Source organism: Cavia porcellus, unplaced genomic scaffold, assembly GCF_034190915.1.
Source record: "Cavia porcellus strain 051 isolate PalLab524CR breed Dunkin Hartley unplaced genomic scaffold, mCavPor4.1 scaffold_2, whole genome shotgun sequence".
NCBI classification, from domain to species: domain Eukaryota; kingdom Metazoa; phylum Chordata; class Mammalia; order Rodentia; family Caviidae; genus Cavia; species Cavia porcellus.
The window spans coordinates 3623549-3643052 of record NW_026947485.1 but is presented as its reverse complement, the minus strand read 5'-3'; the positions used below and the strand labels follow the sequence as shown (position 1 = coordinate 3643052).

The 19504-nt window shown below is 36.6% G+C and overlaps 1 protein-coding gene across 4 annotated transcripts in view; it reads right to left on the bottom strand.

The window, feature by feature from the left end:
• Positions 1-19504, bottom strand: part of Pclo (piccolo presynaptic cytomatrix protein) — a 353455-nt gene that overhangs the window by 178438 nt on the left and 155513 nt on the right. For all 4 annotated transcript variants that reach the window (XM_063237492.1, XM_063237501.1, XM_063237500.1 and 1 more), the window contains exon 4: positions 5943-6653. In XM_063237492.1, the coding sequence (XP_063093562.1) occupies positions 5943-6653 (711 nt within the window). The remainder of the gene's footprint in view (positions 1-5942; positions 6654-19504) is intronic.

Here is a 19504-nt window from a genome sequence, read left to right as displayed (position 1 = left end):
GTTAGGACATCCAACCTTTATGGACTCTCAGTAAACAGCATCACCAGAAGTGTGGGGAGTCTAAGATCTATGAGAAAAACAGGCCAGGAAAAACTGTCTTTCATGATTTAAACTGGAATATCACAGTGTGTGCCTTGTACCCATCCACATCCTGATGTGACAAAGCTGCACACGTCTGAAGGCACTATGACTGGTATTTGTAACAATTCAGTATAATAAAAGACAAATTACTTTAATACAGTGGAACCCAAAGGCTCCACTGACATTTTACAGAAATGAGAATTGGATTAGACGTACATCATGTTCCAAGGAAATGAAGAAACAGAGAATAACACCTAAAGACCAAACTTTCCACCCTGTGACTCCCTCCACAGCTGCTCTCTGGACCCACGCTTTCCTTCCCTCTCAGGACTTGGTCTACCAGCCCCTCCTGGCCCTGGTCACCCTCTGCCACGCTCTGCACAGTGTGATGCCCACTTGCCTTTGGTACTGCTGCTGTGAGGCCTCTGCTCCCGAGATGACCCTCCCTTTCCCACAGTGTAAGTGTGAGCCTCTACACTTGTGCGGCCTAAGAGCAAATGGAGAATGGCTGCCCAGGAAACCAAGCTAGCTGACCAAAAGGCACTTGGCTGATACATTCAGAAGGAACAGCTTCTGGTCCTTATTTATCATGCTATGTTGAAAAGAATTACTGATGTCAGTTGCTGCATCCAGTGCAGCTCTTGAGAAACTCTGTGGGGAGGATTGTGAAGAAACAAAGGCAAGAGAGAAAATGCAGAAAGCTGAGGGCAGGTGGAGCCTTCGCTCCTGATGGAGAAAAGCAAGCACCCAAGACTGCTGTGCATCTCACTTACACATGCTGCAGGCTGATGTCAGATGAAACCCCTCTGCTTAACAACTTGCTCCTCTGGCTGACCTCGTTGCTTGTGTTCTTGAGGCTGGAACAACCTGTTCACCTGACTCGCCTTGGGCGCTCCAGCCCCACAGCTGTGATGCATCTCCAGCCTCAGCTGCTCCCCACTGTCAGTCTTTCCTATATGACTAGCTTTAGGTGTGAAGTCCCTAACATGTTCAGTATCCACCCTCATTACGCTGCGTGAACCATCAGATCTCACACTGCCCAGGTCCTTTTCCTCCAGGGACCTACACATTTAGCCTCAGAGATGTTACTGACATTTGAAAGTCTCTTCTTTGTTACAGACAGAGACTGGCACACTGAAGCACTTGTCAACTCTGGCCTTCTGTTAACCGTTTCCATATTATCCCCTGCTTCTGTGAGACATTGGCATTACAACAGGTGTGCCGTTTGTACAATGCCGCTTAACTGGTGTATACCGCTGGACGCTGCTTCCTTAGTAACATCTGTTAGAAGAGACAGAAGCACTAGATGAGACATAGAAGAATGTAAAACAGTATGGAACTGGGATCCTGTTTTCTCATTATTCACCTTTGATGGATACCTGAATTACCCTAAATCTAGAGGTCTCTGGTCAACATATGAGGGTAGCCTAATTCAGCTCATTTCCACCAACATTTCACAATCCACATGGCTACAAGATTGGGATGTTTCTCTTAGTTGCTTCAAAAAATTTAAGAGTGTGTGCTTCTCTTAGGAAGAATACTGTTATTCAGTAACATAGCATTTAATGATATAAATTGACAAAATGGTTCTTTCTAAATTATATGCTTATATGTGGATATAAATATTACTGAGTTTTAAATTTTATTTTCTCATATGAACAATCGGGAAATTGGCATTTGTATTATTAAACTTTTTTTTACATGTAATACAATTTAGAGTAGCCTCTAAATATATAAAATATCAACTATGTTATATTTGCATGGGAATTTTATTTTCAGCATTCAATGAAGGCAGTGAGCATGAACAGTTATAAATTAACCATATGATTTTAAATGGCTTTCTTCTAATTTTCTCTAAGGAAATTTTTCATTTTTTATTTTTTAAGCAGCACTAAAGACAGAATCCAGTGCCTTTGGACTGAGCTATATTCCCAACCAATATTCTTAAAATTTTGAGACAGGGTCTTGTAAAGTTGCCAAGTTGGCCTTGAACTTGTGATCCTACTCCCTTGGCCTCCCAGAGTGCTGGAATTTCAGGTGTGTGCAGTCAGTCTCGCTAATTTTTAAAATAACACTGAAGAACAGACTATACTAGACTGACTTTCATTTTATTATATATGGCATTTTACCCATGTATGGAATTAAAGCAACTTGAGTCGAGTCTGATCTATGCATATAAAACAATTACACAATATTTCCAGTGGCTAAGATTCATTTTTCAAATTACTAACTAAAAGCAGAGAGTGAAGAATTCCTTTTCCTTCCAACAACCACACCCATTGGTTAAGCTACAGAGGGCAGTGATGAGTTCAGCCCCATAGGAAACTCCCAGTGGTGGAATACCTCTGAGATGTCCCTTGTGATGGCAAATGTGCCAAAACATATTTGCACCGTCCAGTTTGGCTGTGCCCTTTCCAGAAACAGTGAAGCTTTAATCTTTCCATACTGAACACAAACAGTAATTTTCTGAGGAGTTCTGTGTTAAGAACTAAATTCTAGGTTACATACAAAAGGGTACAAGGCAAGTATATTACATTTTAGGTTAATTTTCCCAAAGCCATTTACTTTTGATGGACTCAAATTATACAAAAATTCATGATCTTTTATCATTTATACAAAGTTTGCTTGCATAAGTTGCTAATCTGGGTGTTTGAAACATTCCAAAAAAGATGAAGTCCATACATTTCCTAGGGCTTGAAGGGAAAGACCAAGGATTCCCACCTAAATGTCACTACAGAAAACCTGATTGTGGCTCACTCTATCTGAATACATATCACCTCATACAATGGTTGTATGTGATTTGAATATTAATATTTCAAGTCATTTTAAACAGAATTTAAAGAACATGCAAAAGTCTAATCAAAGGCTCTGAAACCAAGAAAGCTACAGAGTTACTGTGCAATATATAAAATATAGCCTTGAAGAGTACTCTGCTTAAGTACATAAGTAAAAAGAATTCCATAGCACCAGAATTTGTAAAAATAATGTTAGGAAAGTGTACTTCTCACGTCATTATAATATTTCAGGATTAATCCTAATTCCATTCAACAAATACACTTTGGAAAACTTGAACAAACAAAATGCTATAGTGACAAATAAATGTTTAAACAATAATAATACGGACCACACAGGGACAAATAAATGACTAAAATCGTATGAGTACATAAAAATAAAAACTACACAAGCAAGGTGGTGGCAGGAGTTGTTAAGGCGATGGCCACTTCTCGTAATCAATGTTAACTAATTTTTTAATCAAAGTACACATATTTTAGTGAAAAAAACCTCCTGTGCATATTAAATAACAAAGAGTAGCTTCTCTAATAGAAGTTATTTTTGTTAAAGGGAAAGATTATATAGGTTCATAAATAGCAGTATGAGTGAAATTCAGTTCTGTATCAGTTACAAGCTGGCCAGGATTGGATGGAGTGCCTCAGGATATTACTGAAGTAGTACAATGAATACTAATATGGCAAGTAACTAAGATTATTTTACAGAGGTTTATTGACTAACTCATAGTAAATTTATTTAAAATGTAGATTATGAAATTTAAATCATTTAAAATAAAAATAGAAGAATTCTCAAGTCCAACTTTTTGATAACAAATGGTCATCAGTGATGTACCACATGTTAAATACTTTGACAGAAAGTTAACACTGGTTATCAGCAGCATATGACCAGGAAGTATTTCGGGACAAGTTAGCCAAGCTCTATCCATCTTTTTGAGAAAATTGCAGTGTAAAAATAGACCTTTTATGACAGTTTGAAATCATCACATGATTACACTACATAAAGGTGACATATGCTGGCTTTTAAAACATCTAGAACATTAGAACATTGTAATCCATAAAAAATTTCCAAATGAACGAACCAATGAGTGAATATTAATATTTGTGGAATTTCCACAATTTTTCATAACTGGGGTACAACTCTGTACTTGGAAATCAGGTATTGAGATTTGGTGAGTGTAACATTTGATTCATTTCTTCAATTTATCATATATACTTGGTAAAGTATCCCATGTTCACTATAGATAGCCATTAAAACTAAACAACATACCAGAATAATTTAACATTCATGCAACTTAACCTTGAAGCTGAATTTCAAATAGCTGCAATATTAAATTTTAAGCTAAGATTAAAATACGTAATGGAGCCAAGCAGAATGATATACATCTGTAATTCCAGCACTTGGGAGGCTGAGGCGGGAGGATCACCACAGGTTCGAGGCCATCCTGTGCTACATATTAAGTTCAAGGCCAGCCTGGGTTTCATAGTGAGATCTTATCTCAGCCCCCCTCCCCTAAATGCATAATGGTTTCTCTGAAATATTATTATTAATTATACTAATTGTGAAACATATATATGTTTTACTTTAGTCATATTTGTATGGCAGGAAAAAAAATTTAAATACATACATTTAAATACATAATAAAAGTCACTTTAGTTTATTTTACTATTTTTCAATCTTTGTGAATATTTTATATTGCAGTACTATAGTAGCAAAGTATTGCAAACATTCAACTGATAAAAAAAAATGTGGTGAGTATCCCTTATCCAAAATTCTGGGTACCAGGAGTAGTAATTTTAGATTTTTTTAGATTTTGGAATACCTGCATGTATATAATAAACTATCTGAGAACAGAACCCTGGTCTAAGCATGAAATTCATCTATGTTTCAGGTACACTTCATACACATAACCTGGAAATAATTCCACACTGGTTAATGTGCTTGTGTTTTGACTGACACTCTTCGTACAAGGTCTGGGTTGGAATTTCCCACTTCTATCCCACATTAATATTCAAAACATTTCAGATTCTGGAGTACTTTAGATTTCAAATTTCCAGGTGGGGCAACACTGATGGAATTCACTGATAAAACAAAGAAAGACAAGTATTTAGTGGGTGTTCAATGCATCACTTACTAGAGATGGGTTAGGAATCATGTGTAAAATTATACACAAATAAAACAGCACAAATAACTGAGTCAGACTTGTAATACAGTTTACAGCTGGGGTTTTACTAAAATATTTAATTTTCCTAAAAATAATTGTTGATCTGTAAATTAAAATTAACCAGTTACATATGATGCAAGATTGTAGCTCTAACAAATCAGAGTTCCACTAACAATGATACTATTGCTTGAACAAGTATTAGTTGAAATGGTATACTTTTAAAAATATTCACTAGCCCTGGGGACATAGCTCAACATAGCACCTGTCTGGCAAACTCAAGGTGCTGAGTTTAGTTCCTGGTGCCTCCCCAAAAAACTTTCCACTAAATAAAAAAATTACATTGCCAGATTATGTTTGGATTATAGGTAATTCTTAATACTAAATGTATTGAACAAAACTCCTAACAGTATTAAAATCACACTAAATATTGAAAGACTCCTTTATGAAGTTGACAATAATTTCCTCCCTCGTCAGACTTCCTTGATGACAATCACTTTTCAGCTTCGGGACGTCACAGCGGCTTTCCAGTGGGACATTACCTGCTGCTTCGCACAAAACCAAAACGGTAAGCAAACAAAAATTTATAGAAAGACACATTACTTTACGTTAAAAGGAAACAATGACTTCCAAATTCATTGTGGAGAAAAGAGTAACTTAAAACTGTAAGAAACTTATTACTGCTTCATTTTGATACATTATTTGATCGCAAAGAGATTTAAAAGTTTTATATTTATGTGAACCCGTGATTGAACTATCCAAAGGCCAAAGTCCTTTGAATTTAGCAAGAGGAAGTCCACTTCCCCAAAAACGTAATTCATCACGCGCAGGCTGCTCCTGGGTACTCCCTGGGCAGCGCACCACTAGGGCCACTGCGGGCCCATCGGACAGGAAGGTGGGGCGTGGCACTTACCGCCTTCTCCTTTCCAGGCGCTGCCTTCTCGGGTTTTGTGGACCCTGCTGCCGGCGGCTGCTCCTTTCCCTGGGCTGTGGGAGCCTCCTCCTCGCGCAAACTCTGCGCCAGGCCAGGAGGAGCAGGGCGCGGAGCGTCCGTCGGGGGCTGCAGGTGCTCCTCCCCTGGCCCCCTGGGCTCCGGAGCGGCCCTGCCTCTGGCCTTCTCCTGGACAAGCGGTGCGGGAGGCTCCGCTGCTTCCCGCGTCCTTTCCTCCTCCGGGGCCAGCGCCTCTACTGCTGGGGGTAACCTTCTGTCTTCCGGCGCTGGCCTTTCTTCTTCAAGGGGGGGCTGTTTTTCTTTGGTTCTGTCTTCTGAAAGCAGTGGTTCTTTGGAAGGTGGCTGTTTTTCCGGAAGGGAGGAAGCTTGGTCTTTCTGGAGTGTCCTCTCCTCTTGCTTCAGATCTGAGGGTACCTTAGGAGGCTTTTCACCTGAAGGTGTTTCCTTCGCTTTTTCTGGAGAGGGTTTTGCAGCCTCGGGTTGTACTTCTGCTTCCTTCTTTTTCGCGTTTCCCTGAGCAGCTGCTGCTGCTTTCTGAGCGGGGGGCTCCGTGGGGCCAGGCGCGGGGGCGGCCTTGGGTCCAGAGCGTGTGGGTGGCATCCTGTCCAGGTCTCCGAGCTGTCCTGATACCGCTCTCTGAGTTTGGCAATTTAAACACAGCCATTCTTGAATCTGCAAATAAAACAACCCAAACACTGATTATATTATCATGCTTCTGTTTCCCTGCATTTAAGAAGGTAAAAATTTGGGAATGCCTACTTGCTGTTTACATGAGAAATGTAGGTTTTTTAAAAATCAATGTAACATCAAGTTTTAAGAAGGAAGTTACAAAAAGATTGAAACCTAAGGCTGGGGAGAAATTTTAGAGACTAAGAATTCAATCGCCTTACCATAAATGAGGAAAGGAAAAAGGAAGGAGGAAGGAAGGCAGGAAGCAGAAAGGACTGAAAGAGGACAGAAAGGGAGGAAAGAAAAGAGAAAAGAAACAAAGAAAAGATGGGTCCACAGAAATATCCAACTTTGGGGCTAAGGGGAGAGTTTCCATTTGTACCAAATAAACTTATTTTTCACCCTGGATGAAATTATTTTTCATCCTATTTTTCCATCATAAATTTATTCAAACACTGCATTTCATATTTTTCTTTTAATCAGCAGTTCTTTCAGGGTTTAGACCACTTACTTCCTACCTCTTGGTTCTAAATACAGTCCAACTATCAGAATAGAGCTGTTAGTATAGAGTTTTCAAGACTCACTTATGCTTAATTTTCTATGTGCTTTCAAAATAAGATAATTTCACTCTTAATGCTAATCACAATTTATCATACAGTTGAGCAAAAAGAACTCAATGGCTCAAATCATTTGGTGACTTTTCCCAATCTGCCAGCCTCCTACCTTTGGCTCTGTCATGCTAAGATTACTTTCACTCAGTCAACTGAGAGGGAATTTAGAAAGCTGTGTTCCAGGAACTACACTGGAACTATTTACAGAATCCTCAGAGGAATCTGTTAGGAGAAAAGATTAGCCTTTTTGTTAAATTTTCAGGTAGTTTTGCAAAGATTTGAAAACTACTCTAAGAGCTCATAACATGCTTGCTTGAGGACAAATGGCACTAGACTGATACAGCAGGAGAAATTCTCCTGACTGATACATGTGAACTGTTTCCTGCAATGCACTTTCCTTAACAGTAAGAAATGCAGGCTGCACACGCAGCTGCTTTCTACCTCTGACCGTTCAATACAGCAGCATCCATTCCGGGTGCAGAGAATGGAGAGCCACGCAGATTATCACCTGACAAGCTTGATTGCAAGCCACCTTTTGATACTGGCTCACTCTTTCTGGGTACTTAGCTTAAATTATTTAGAAAGAAAAATCACGTACCGCTGTAAATATTATCAGAGGCCTGTTTCATTTCAGCTTTCAATCGCTTTAGAGACATTAAAATGTTGCTAAATAGCTGTCATTGTTTCTCAGTCTGTAAATCATTCTAATTCTTATATGCTAATCAAAAAGTGTGAAGCCAGCATCGACTCTTTAACTGCAGTAAACGGCTGTCGGTGAAGCATTGGGACATACTGTGGGTCCGTTTTCTATTTGTGTGCATATACGATCATCCAGTAGCAATTACCTTCCTAATTTCTGTGTGGACTGTAGCTTCCTTGTGCGTAGAGTGATTTTCTACACAAGCCATGGAAGAAATTATTTGATCCTTCACCAACTGAAAGAGCTCTCTTGCTGAGCAGTCCCTGAACAAGGCACCTCCATAATATCTAAGGAAAATCGATCTTAATCTGCCCTGTGGTTTTAAAAACCATTACTGGGTGGAGCCACATCTTAAGATATTTTCATCCAGAGGCTGACATTTTTAAAAACAAACACAGCCACAAATGGCTGCGTCACAGTGCTGTGCTGGCACCTGGGCTCCCTGAAAGCACCTGCAGGTATATGTACTCTGCGTTCTCGTCAGGGCATGTCTGAAGAAACGTGAGGCAGGGGTTTCTGACATCCAGGAGTACAGGGTTTCATGCACTTAACACTTTTGTCCACCAGAGAAGTATGCTTATTTTACCTGAGTTTTGGGACAAATTATTCTGTGTTACTATCTCTTCCACCTAAGATGTATGATATCACAGTTGTCTGTGGATTTTTGTCAAAAGAAGAATGTGTTGAGAGATGAATCACAGTGGTAATTTGAAACATGTGTAGTTATTATATTAACTCCAGTAAAATTTAGGTAAACTGGGCTGCATGGTGCACGCCTATAATTCCAGTACTTGGGAGGCTGAGTCAGGAAGATCACTGCAAGTTCAAGACCAGCCTAGACTACAAAGTGAGCTCAAAGCCAGCATGAACTGCAAAGTGAGATTCTGTCTCAAAAAGAAAAAAAAAATAGGTCCGAGGATTAACAGTATAACATATTTAATTTACTGTGTCATATAAAATTCTTTATTTTCTGGATTTAAAATAATTCTTGGTACACTTAAAAAGCAACAGCAGGTCTGCAACATGAACACAAGCCAACAGCATAATTTACTAAGAGACAGAGGATGTTAGCCTAAAGTCCTCATTGGCTAGCTCAAATTAGTGCTGTGCTTAAATCTGCATCCATTAATAAAACCCAGTATTTTTAGAAACCTATTTTTTGTCATTGCTATTTTGCCATTACTTTACCCATGATGTTATTATACCCAGTTCCTTGAATGAATGAATGATTTTCATTGTGAATAAAATGAAGCCAAGAGTAATTCTTTTGGCTTTACCTTGTGACCAGTTTTAATCAGAATTAATTTGAAAACAAATGTTTCTATCATGTCAAATAAGGACAATCTAATTCATTCATTTATCTATTCCATCTATCTCTACTCAGTACATATGTCATTTGGGAAGTATATATGATCAAGCCTTATTTCATTAGAGAAACCCAGGACACACTGGGAGGGCACAGCGTCTGGCGGATTTAGTTTGGAATAGGAGGAATTTGAGGACTGCAGGTCGCATGGAGCCCTGGAAATTCTGAGCTGCTGCTCTTCTATCTGTGTCTCTTTCTGGAGCCCAGAACCAAAATTGAAACGCTAATGGGATTCAGCAAGTAGAATAAGTTGTAATGTCAATAAAAAAATTATAAATAAAAAGACAATGTAACAATAGAACATATACTTATTTACACATGCAAATTTCAGTTTGTTTATTAAGAGGCAGAAGAGGGTATCATTGGAGGTAAGGCAGAGGTTAAGTAAAACAAGAAAATCAAGTGAGAAAATTGATCATATTTCAACCATGAGTAAAAAGAACAATGAATTTCCAAGAGAGTTCATTCTTTTTTTTTTTTTTTTTTTTTTGAGAGTTCATTCTTAAAAGTAAGGATCAGTATCATAGCATCACTAATTAAAAATAAAATTACTAGAAAATTTAATAAAAATGAATTTTGGAAATACTCTGTAACAATATAAAATAATCGGTAGTCACAAATATTTTGTGTTGCTTAACAAAAACAGTACCAAACATTTCTGCACCACAGTGTTCAGGCAAGGAGTGTGCAGTTCTGTTTGCAGGCCCTCAGTGGATACAGCCTTTGATCCTGAATGGGCGCTCCACCAAGTGCCTGTCGCAGTTCTAAGCCAGACACCACCAGGAAACACACATGCAATATCCTTAAGTGACTCAAAAAGTCAGTGTATGCAACGACATATATGACTTCTTTTTTGCTAAATTTAGTTCTATGCCTTTTTGTAGCAGTAATGATAATGAGACACATAAATATTCATTTCCTGCCTCAAATATCAAATGAATTACAGTTTTGTCTTTAAAATATTTCCTTATAGAGACAGTGAGGAGGCAATCATATATATTAAATTTACACACAGACTCTGAAGAGCCATTCTCGATAAATGCTTAGGAGACATTTTTCACAACCATGCAAGTCATCATTATCACTTCTCACATACCATTTCCCTTTTATCTCTTTTAAATTACATTTTGTTTTGAGTATGCCATTATAAATACCCTTCAACGGCACAACTACCATAAATGTTTATGTTTCATTTATATTGTTATTAAATATATTACTCAGAATACTCCATACTATGAGGCCAATTACATTTCTAGTCACTGCTTTAACAGTAAGTAGAATATAAAAAAAATTCATCTCCAAGTAGAGAAATTCTGATAAACAACAACATGTGAAATACAATTCTATGTTGATCACACCATACTTGAACATACTCAATTTCACCTGGTACACTGTTAATAAAATGCATTTATTTTAATATCACATCATCAAAGCTTGTTCAAAACAAAACAATACCCCAAAAAATCCATTAATTTTAAGAGGAGAGTAGGAGCTGAAGGCAATGAGACCAGAAAGAGACACTCGCTGTGCCCCTCAGCCTTCTTCCATCAATAAGCAATTTTCTTTACATAACAGTTCAGCTGTTACCATGGCAACGATGCCATTAAGGAAAATCTCAGAGCTTCAGGGCTGTTTATTTACTTTTCTAAGTATGGTTTCTGAGGTATGTAATAAGACCTGCAGCAGGCTGAAAGTTTGCCTTTTAACTAAAAATGGTAAGGAACTGATGGTCTCAAAACACACATGCGCAATCATGTTTGTCTGAGAAACATTGCAGGTAGTAATTTTAACATGAATTTTCAGTAAAATAACAACTAGACTGATTTGGAGGCTTATCACATTGCTTCTGTAAATAGAAACGTTTAAGCAAAGACCACAGGCCCCCATTTTAGATTCCATAAAGGACAGACAAATACAGTAGTCAAGGGAACTGGTACCATATATGGTATCACTGAGTTTCCTGCCTGCTATACAACTTTTTATCTACTTTTGAAGACCTACAATGTCTCCAATGTTTTGGTTTTGTCGGTTTTGTTCTTTACTGTTTTGTTCAATTTTATTATAACTGATGATATAGGCAATTCTATTAGAAATAGCGGGAGGCATTATGGTAACCATTGTTGATCACCTTGTATTATGTTTTTACATTATCTATTATGTCAACCCTTTTGATTTGACCGACTCTGTTCTGTCACATTTGGTTTTACTCTCTTCCAAAAAAGTAGTAAGAACCGTGGAAGCAATAAAACCCAAAATGTGTAATAGTCATTGTACAAAAGAGAGGAAAAGAAAGTGCTCTAAATGATATAACTGCATGTATATTTAAGTGTATAAGATAGAAAATGATATCACTGAGTTTTATTGGATCATTGAACAGAACTGTTTGCAGTATCATTGTTGGAATGTCCACTTTACAAGCTTTAATTTTGTGACTTGAACAATTATTTCTAAGATGACAATATGTAATCCATTAACTAGTGATTTCCTAATGTTTATTTTTTTCTGTAAATCTGTATAACTTGTACCCTTTCTCTGCTTTTTTTCTCCTTAAATAAAATTTTAAGAAAATTTTAAAAAAGAATCAACAATAAAATTTTTATATAATGAGAAATAAAAATTTTGTCTATTGATTTGTATATCATTCAGAATGCTATGTAAGCAGATAATTGATTATAATAAAATCTGCTTATTGATTTAACTTACTGATTGATCCATAAAGAGGGACACAATGTTGTGACTTCTCATTTGTATCAATGCCATTTACTAGTGTAACAATACAGTGTTCTATTTATATTAGACCCATGAATCCTTAGAATTCAACTTGACATCCTAATAATTGGTTTTTCTACTTAAAAGTATATTCCCTTAGTGGGGTATGGTGGTGCATGCTTGTACTCTACCATTCTGGCAGCTGATCCCACTACAGGCAATGTAACAACTTAGTAAGACTCTCCCTGTCTTAAAATGAAAGGGTGGGAGACACAACTCAATGTGAAGTTTCTGGGTTCAATATTCACTGCCACAAAAGGAAGTAAATAAATTTCCCTTTGCTATCTCTTAAGAGGGAGGACAGATGCTCAGTTGGTTTATTTGTTCTGTACTGCTTAATCAGTGTTGTAGACTATCACATCAGGATGTCAGAAGCCTGTGCTCCTCCGGGGGCAGCTATTTGGGGATGGTCACAGTGCTGAGTGAGTCCTCTGTTCTTCCTCGTCTCTCCTAAAGATGACAGGTTGTGTGTGAGGCTCTTTCATTGTTACATTCTTTTCAATTGGAATGTGTGGCCTCCTTTGTATTTATGCCCTTTTTATGATCATTACTGCAAGCATAATACATGTCTATAATATAAAACTGAATCGCTGGCTTTCTTTCTAATTTGCTCCTAAGTAGGAAAAGAATTATGTAAACATGTACAGTGGTACTTAAATTCATGGATGCTTTGGTTTGCAAACAATTGGGTGATGATCCTTCCCACACAAACACAAACATGGGAGCTGGGACTGCACCTGACAAATTTTAGGGATACACAAACGTAGGGCCTAGGATTTAGCTTAGCAGGCATAAGCACCTGCCTCACAAGTGCTAGGTCTTGAGTTCAATGCCAGTACAAAAAAGATGTGGTAGGGATACACAAACATCCAGGCTATATATATATATATATATATATATTCAATATGTATCATTTATGTTCAGTTTTAAAGTGCTATAATTTTAAAAATGAATCATTTGTGTTACATGGGTTTAAGTGCACTTTAAAATAGTAAGTTTTCATCTCAGCACTTACGCAGCTGTATTCTTTTATACCCTGATTATGAGCTGTATATCATTTGTGTTATAATTATGTGAGGCCCTGAACCCCTGTCAAGCTTTACTTAGTGACTCCTCAGCAAATACAAGCAATGAATGATTAAATTTTAAAACAACATTTATTTGAGTCTAACATATGTTACACTACAGGAGAATTTTATTTTCGTTAGAGATTATATGTGATGTGCTAACTAAAATTTATTGAAACAAAAATTTCAATGTAACTTTATCATACATGAAGGTTTTAATAGCTAGTCCATATGTATTTTAAGTTTATCACCTAAGTAACCAGAAAAATAAGATTAATACTTCACTAAATTGTGGAAAATAGCAAGCTAAAGGTTATCTGATAATCTGTAATGGTTTTTATAGATTCAAAATAGTTAAATTACATTCACCCTAATTTTTAAAATACACTTTTAGTCAAGATTGTCATTATTATTTATTCACATTGAATACAAGGAATTTTTGCTTTTTATATGAAAATATTTATCAATCACTATAGGATTTTATACTCATTTTATATTGTCCAGTTTTAAGACAATGCCAAAATTATTCTTTGATTTCTGGAGCTAGTGTATCCTGTATATATAACACAGTTAGCATTCTATCAGTTTTTAAAATTATCTTTCTATAAGAACAAAAGAGGTGGCTTGAAAAACAAATTTTGGGGTAGGACAAGATGGCAAGCAAGCTCCTGTAGCACCTGTTTCCCCCACAGTCACAGCAGCTCAGCTGCAAAGGAGCACGGCCGCCGAGGTGCTGCCAAAATGAATGCTGCTCGGAATGGCTCAATGATCAGCACTCCAAGAAGTGAGGTAAGTGCTTTGCTCTGAGAGGGTCTCAGGAATCAGCACAACCCACCACTTAAAGCTTCAAATGCAAATAATATGCACGCCTTTGAGAAGAGAACCCTGCCTGTAGTGTCCTGCTCAACCAGAGCTCAGCAAGCGAAGCACTCAGAGGACACTGCTTGGAAATGGAGCTGGAAATGCAGATTAGTTTTGGTCTTGCTTTGATCTAACTTTCCTTACTATTTTTTTCCCATTCCTTTTCAAATGGGAATGTACGTACTATGCCTTCCTACCATGGTACTTTAGAAGCATGCAACTTTCTTTTTGACTTCTACAGGGGCTCATAGTTGAGCTTGCCTTGAGTCTCAGAAGAGACTTTAAACTTCGACTTTGACCAATACTAGAACAGTTAATAGCATGGAACTCTGAGGATGGCATGAATGCATCTTTAAGAGACAAGGAGTAGCAGGACATCAGGTCACTGGTGGTAAATTTATCAAAGGGACAATGGAACCCGAGCCCCTCCCTCTTCCTCATGTGCTTCCCAGAGAGAATGCTTCCACTCTGCCACATGTTCCCCCAAGATTTGCCACCACAGGCCCAAGACAACAGGCTCCGCTAATAATGGATGGGAGTTTCCAAAACTGTGAGAGTAAAAAACGCTTTTCTCTTTATATGCTGCATCTCTTAGGTATTTGTCACAGTGGTGGAAAACTAATGCAAACATCACACTGAAATCTGTGGAATACAACAAAAATGTTGTTAAAGGGGAAACATAAAAATCAATGCATATATGACTAAACAAAGAGATCTGAAATAACTGTTGCAGAATCATAATAGCAGAAAAACAACACTGAAACAAAATTAGAAGGAAAAAATAATAAAGCTCACAACAGTATAAAAACATATAAACATATAAAAACATAAAAAATGAAGAAATAGTTCTTCAAAAGATAAAATTGACAAACAAGTTAAACCAGGAAACAGAAAAATCACAAATAAATAAAATCAGAGGTGAAAAGGGAGACTTTACAATCAACACCACAGAAACAAAGGATTATCATAGACTCTGCTGTAATCTGTGACTGTAAATTTAGTAACAGAAGTGGACAAATGCCTGGACACAGGCACATAGCCATGACTGCATCATAAATACATAACCCCAACATCAGAAAGTGTATAGGATAGCTGCACTGCTGAGTTATTTCACATATTTCAAGAAGAATGTCATGTTGTTAAAAGTAATTGAAAAATTGAAGAGGAAGGAATTCTGTCAAACACAGTCTATCAAGACAGCATTATCTCAATACCCAAAGCAGAGGAAGACAAACGGAAAGATTCAGGCCAATACTCTATAAGACAGTCATTGTAATTTAATAACCCAAACCCAAAACACATGGAAACATTATTTATTATGACCCAGTGAGATTCTTTCCAAGAATATGAGGATGGTTCAACACACACAAATCAGGAGACATGATACTGCACCTTAAGACGAGGAAGAACAAAAACAGTCTCAAGAGATGAACAAAAGTCATTTCATAAAACCCAATATTTCTTCATTATTAAAAATTGTGACCCAAATAGGCATAGAAGGAATACATCAGAGTATAGTAAAGGCCACAGATGAAATCACAATGAAGTTAAAATGGTGAGTGTCTCCGTAGGCCGGAACAACCCTGATGCTCACATCACCACTTTTATTCAGTGCAGTGTTAAAAACTTACGCCAGAAAAAGCAGGAAAGAGAACGAAATAAAAGGAAAACTGGAAATGAAGAAGCCAAAGTCATTACTGTTTGTAGATGTCATTATCTTCCATATAGAAAACCCCAAAGACTGCTAAGCAAAAGAATTTAGACTATTTCACCATAAAAATTATAAATGCTAGATACATAAGCTTACCTGATCGAAACATTACGTCATATATACATAGTTGAAAACATCCGGTGTGCCCGAAGGACAGATAAAACATTTATGCTTTTAAGTATCAATTAAAAATAAATTTAAATCAAGAAATACTTTTTTTGAAATGTATATGGGCTTTTAAAAGATGTGTTTATATATTTCCTCTGGGTTTGCTGAATGAAATACAGTTCATGGCAGGCACACTTCATCTTCTATTTGACATTTTAAGAATTAGAAATACAAAAAAAGAAATGGTATATATGTTTAAATGTCTTAATAAGAATAGAATGGCCTTAATATATTTTAATGCAATTAGCCAGAATTGTTAATGTATATATTTACATTTATAAGAGTACATATTACAGGATAGAATTATTTAGAGTAAATAATGTTTATGAAATTTTCATCAGGTTGGCACATATGAATGAGGTCTTGAGTAAAATAGCAAAATACAGGAAACACTCTTGACAAGGACATAATCAATGCTGATTTCAGGAGATTATTTTGCAAATGCATTTGGGCAATACATTCTTTTACTTATGGAAAAAAATCAAGATAATCTCACTGCATCAATTCTAAAAATCCTGGAGATGTTATCATCTTCGACTGAATAGGCCTACTTCAAACATGAATAAAATTTGGCAGTTACCAGGAAAAAATTACAATCCTGAAAACTGACACGTGGAGACTAAGTAGTACATAGTTTTATTTGGCATTTTTAGGGTACTTCAAATATATTGTTTAGTCTTAATAATCTCATACCATCTACAAACCTAACAGGATTATGACTGTACTACCTTAAAATTTAGTATTAGAAAGAAATTAGTCTTAATACTAACACTGCATTTATTACAAGGTTTGTTTACTGCATGTGAAAATTCTCTAATTTTATGCTGCCCTTTCTCAAATATTAATATTATTAGGAAGGCACTTGTTCATAAGCTTTTATTAACAATTATCATATTGAACTATTACCACATGACTTTATTTCTCATACCACAATACAAAAATTGTTCATTCTCCTTAATTATGTCAAACATAGTCCATGATTTCATGTTATGGAAAGGATAAAATGCATTAAAAGAGAAACACAATTGAAATCAGCACTGTGGTCAAACGCCCTGGAGCTCAGCTCCAAAGACACTGTTGTTATTGCTCACAATCTTGAGAGGCCATCAATCCCTATCTGATGTTGCTTTGCTAATTTATTTGTTCTTTATCATTTGTTGCTAGATGTTTTGTTCACTTAATTATACTTAGCCTCATTTTTTGTGTTGTTAGTTTGGGGCAACAAAATCTATTGGTTTTTCCACTTCTAGGATAACCTGTTTTTCAATATATAGGCCTGCTTCCTGCTCCTTCTGAGGCGATGTTGGGAACCTGATCATTGGATGGGTGTTATTTTTAATGGTAAAATTAATTATATTGGATCTAGAAACTATCCATGATCAACGATGTGTATCACATTATAAATATTTTTGGAGTGCTTCCCAAAACCAAGCACGATGTGGAAACAGCTTCTATTGGTAAAGCTGAAGTGATACCACCGGTTTTGTTGCCAGTTTAGGCCCAACCACTCTTTAGACTAAAATTTTTCCTGACTGGCACTACTTAATCAAACTTATGCTAGTAGGAAAGTAGAAATGGGTCATCACAGAGAGCATCCACTGACCCTACACGTAACTGGGTTTCCTGAAATGTTCACCTGGAAGGTGGATGGCTCAGAGTGAAAATTCAGTTTCTTGAACAGCACTGGGAATGGCACAGAGATGGGGCAAGTTACATAGTAATATCCAGATGCTCTGATGTCTGCTTCCATCTAAGAGCACATTTAAAGTGATCAAAAGAGAGAATGGCCCTAAGCATCCTCCAAGTCAACTGTCCTGGTGTTTATTCTGGTCAAGCTGAAGAAAGACTTGACCTGAGGCTGACACAGAATTATAGTGTGACACCACCTGGTGGGCAGTGGTTCCATGTGGTCAATTAACTGGGATGCCATATGTGTTAATATTCCATTGAACTGGGGTTAGGGCTGCGTGCTGCTACCACCTTGTGAGTGCTGATTAGTGGACAAGGGCATATGCTGAGCAGACCACTGTATTCTGTTTCCTCACACTTTGTGGTGTCTGCCATAGACTTGCAAAAACTCCAGAGTAAGTATTAGCATACAGCTGTATAGTTGTCAGTGTGTGTGGCAATAACCAACATGAATCAAAGGCTGCACAGTTTATTACGCACTAAAAATATGATAAATCAAACGGGAAAATTTATAAAATGTCCTTCACTTTATGAATGCTTAAGAGAAAAACAGGTGAACTATTTTACTTATTAAAAATGTCTCATGGCCTGATCATTTTCTTAAAAATCACTCTGCATTGCAATCAGATGCTTCAGAGTTAGACACAGTAATACTGGTGTCTATCTGTTCTCATGTGTTCATTTTACACTTTTTTCTCAAAGTCTATTAAGATTAGAAAAGAATATTTTAGTGTTATCTTTTACAAAAAAGAAAACAAATGAAAAATGAGTCAGATGTGTTACTTTCCATATAGCTTTATATCATGATGACCAATACAGTATATTTTAAAGAACCATTTGACACATATAAATTTTTGTTACAATTACTTGGTTATGAATCATGTTACAACTACATTTAAGAAGGGATGAAGGAAAAAAAACATCAGCACTGCACAACAATTTTGAAAGGCTCATTGGCTTTGGAAACCAGATTAAAGCTTACAGTGGTTTTTAAATTTGTCATGAGATCTCATCAGAACTTACTGAAGGCTTACAGAACGCACAGTAAGAGTATCACTCGTAGCCCCTTGCAGATGGCTTCATTCATATATGATTTGTAACAGCTTTCTTTGCAGATAGATACTTAAATATGCACCAAAATAAATGAAAAACATGCTGTGTTATAATTAACAAGACAGAATTTTAAAGTCTAAATATGCTCATTCTAAAATAGCAACTGATTTATTCTCCTTAAAGACAGAACTTCGTCTGAGTGAACAGCCTTCACTGTCATACAGCAGGAGTTTGTTAACACTTTCATGCTGAAACCACTAATTTAAGATATAATCCTTTTTTATAATTTACCAAATTTTCACATTTCACTATTAATTTTATAAAGCAGATCCTACCTCAATATTGTTCAATCATATAAATGCACAACATTCTGAATAAATGCAATCTGAATTAAATAAAAATGTATTAAAATGGAACTTAAAGTATTTAACAAAAACTCAATTTCTTTATGTACATGGGGATAGGCAGGTGAAGGACTATGTGTCTGTTTAAAATTTAAAATGAATACTTCACCTAAACACAATTTAGAGAGTGATACACAGCATTTTATACCAAATTGTTGCATAAAAATTCGAGTACCCAGGAATCCAGTAGACATAGCTATGAGTCTTACTGCATTAAATAGCCCTAGGATGAGCAAATGGAAAAAAGCAAGGGGGAAACAAAACTTCAACAGTAAGTTGAGTATTACCAGCTTTATTTAACATATATTTTTGATGCAAAAACAGGTAAACACTTAAAAATAAAAGATATTCAATTTTAGTAGGATTAAGTGTTTTACAACCGATGACACATTGTAGGTAAAAGTCACATTAAAAGCCACATAATTTGTGGTTCAGCTTCTACTGTCAATCAACTT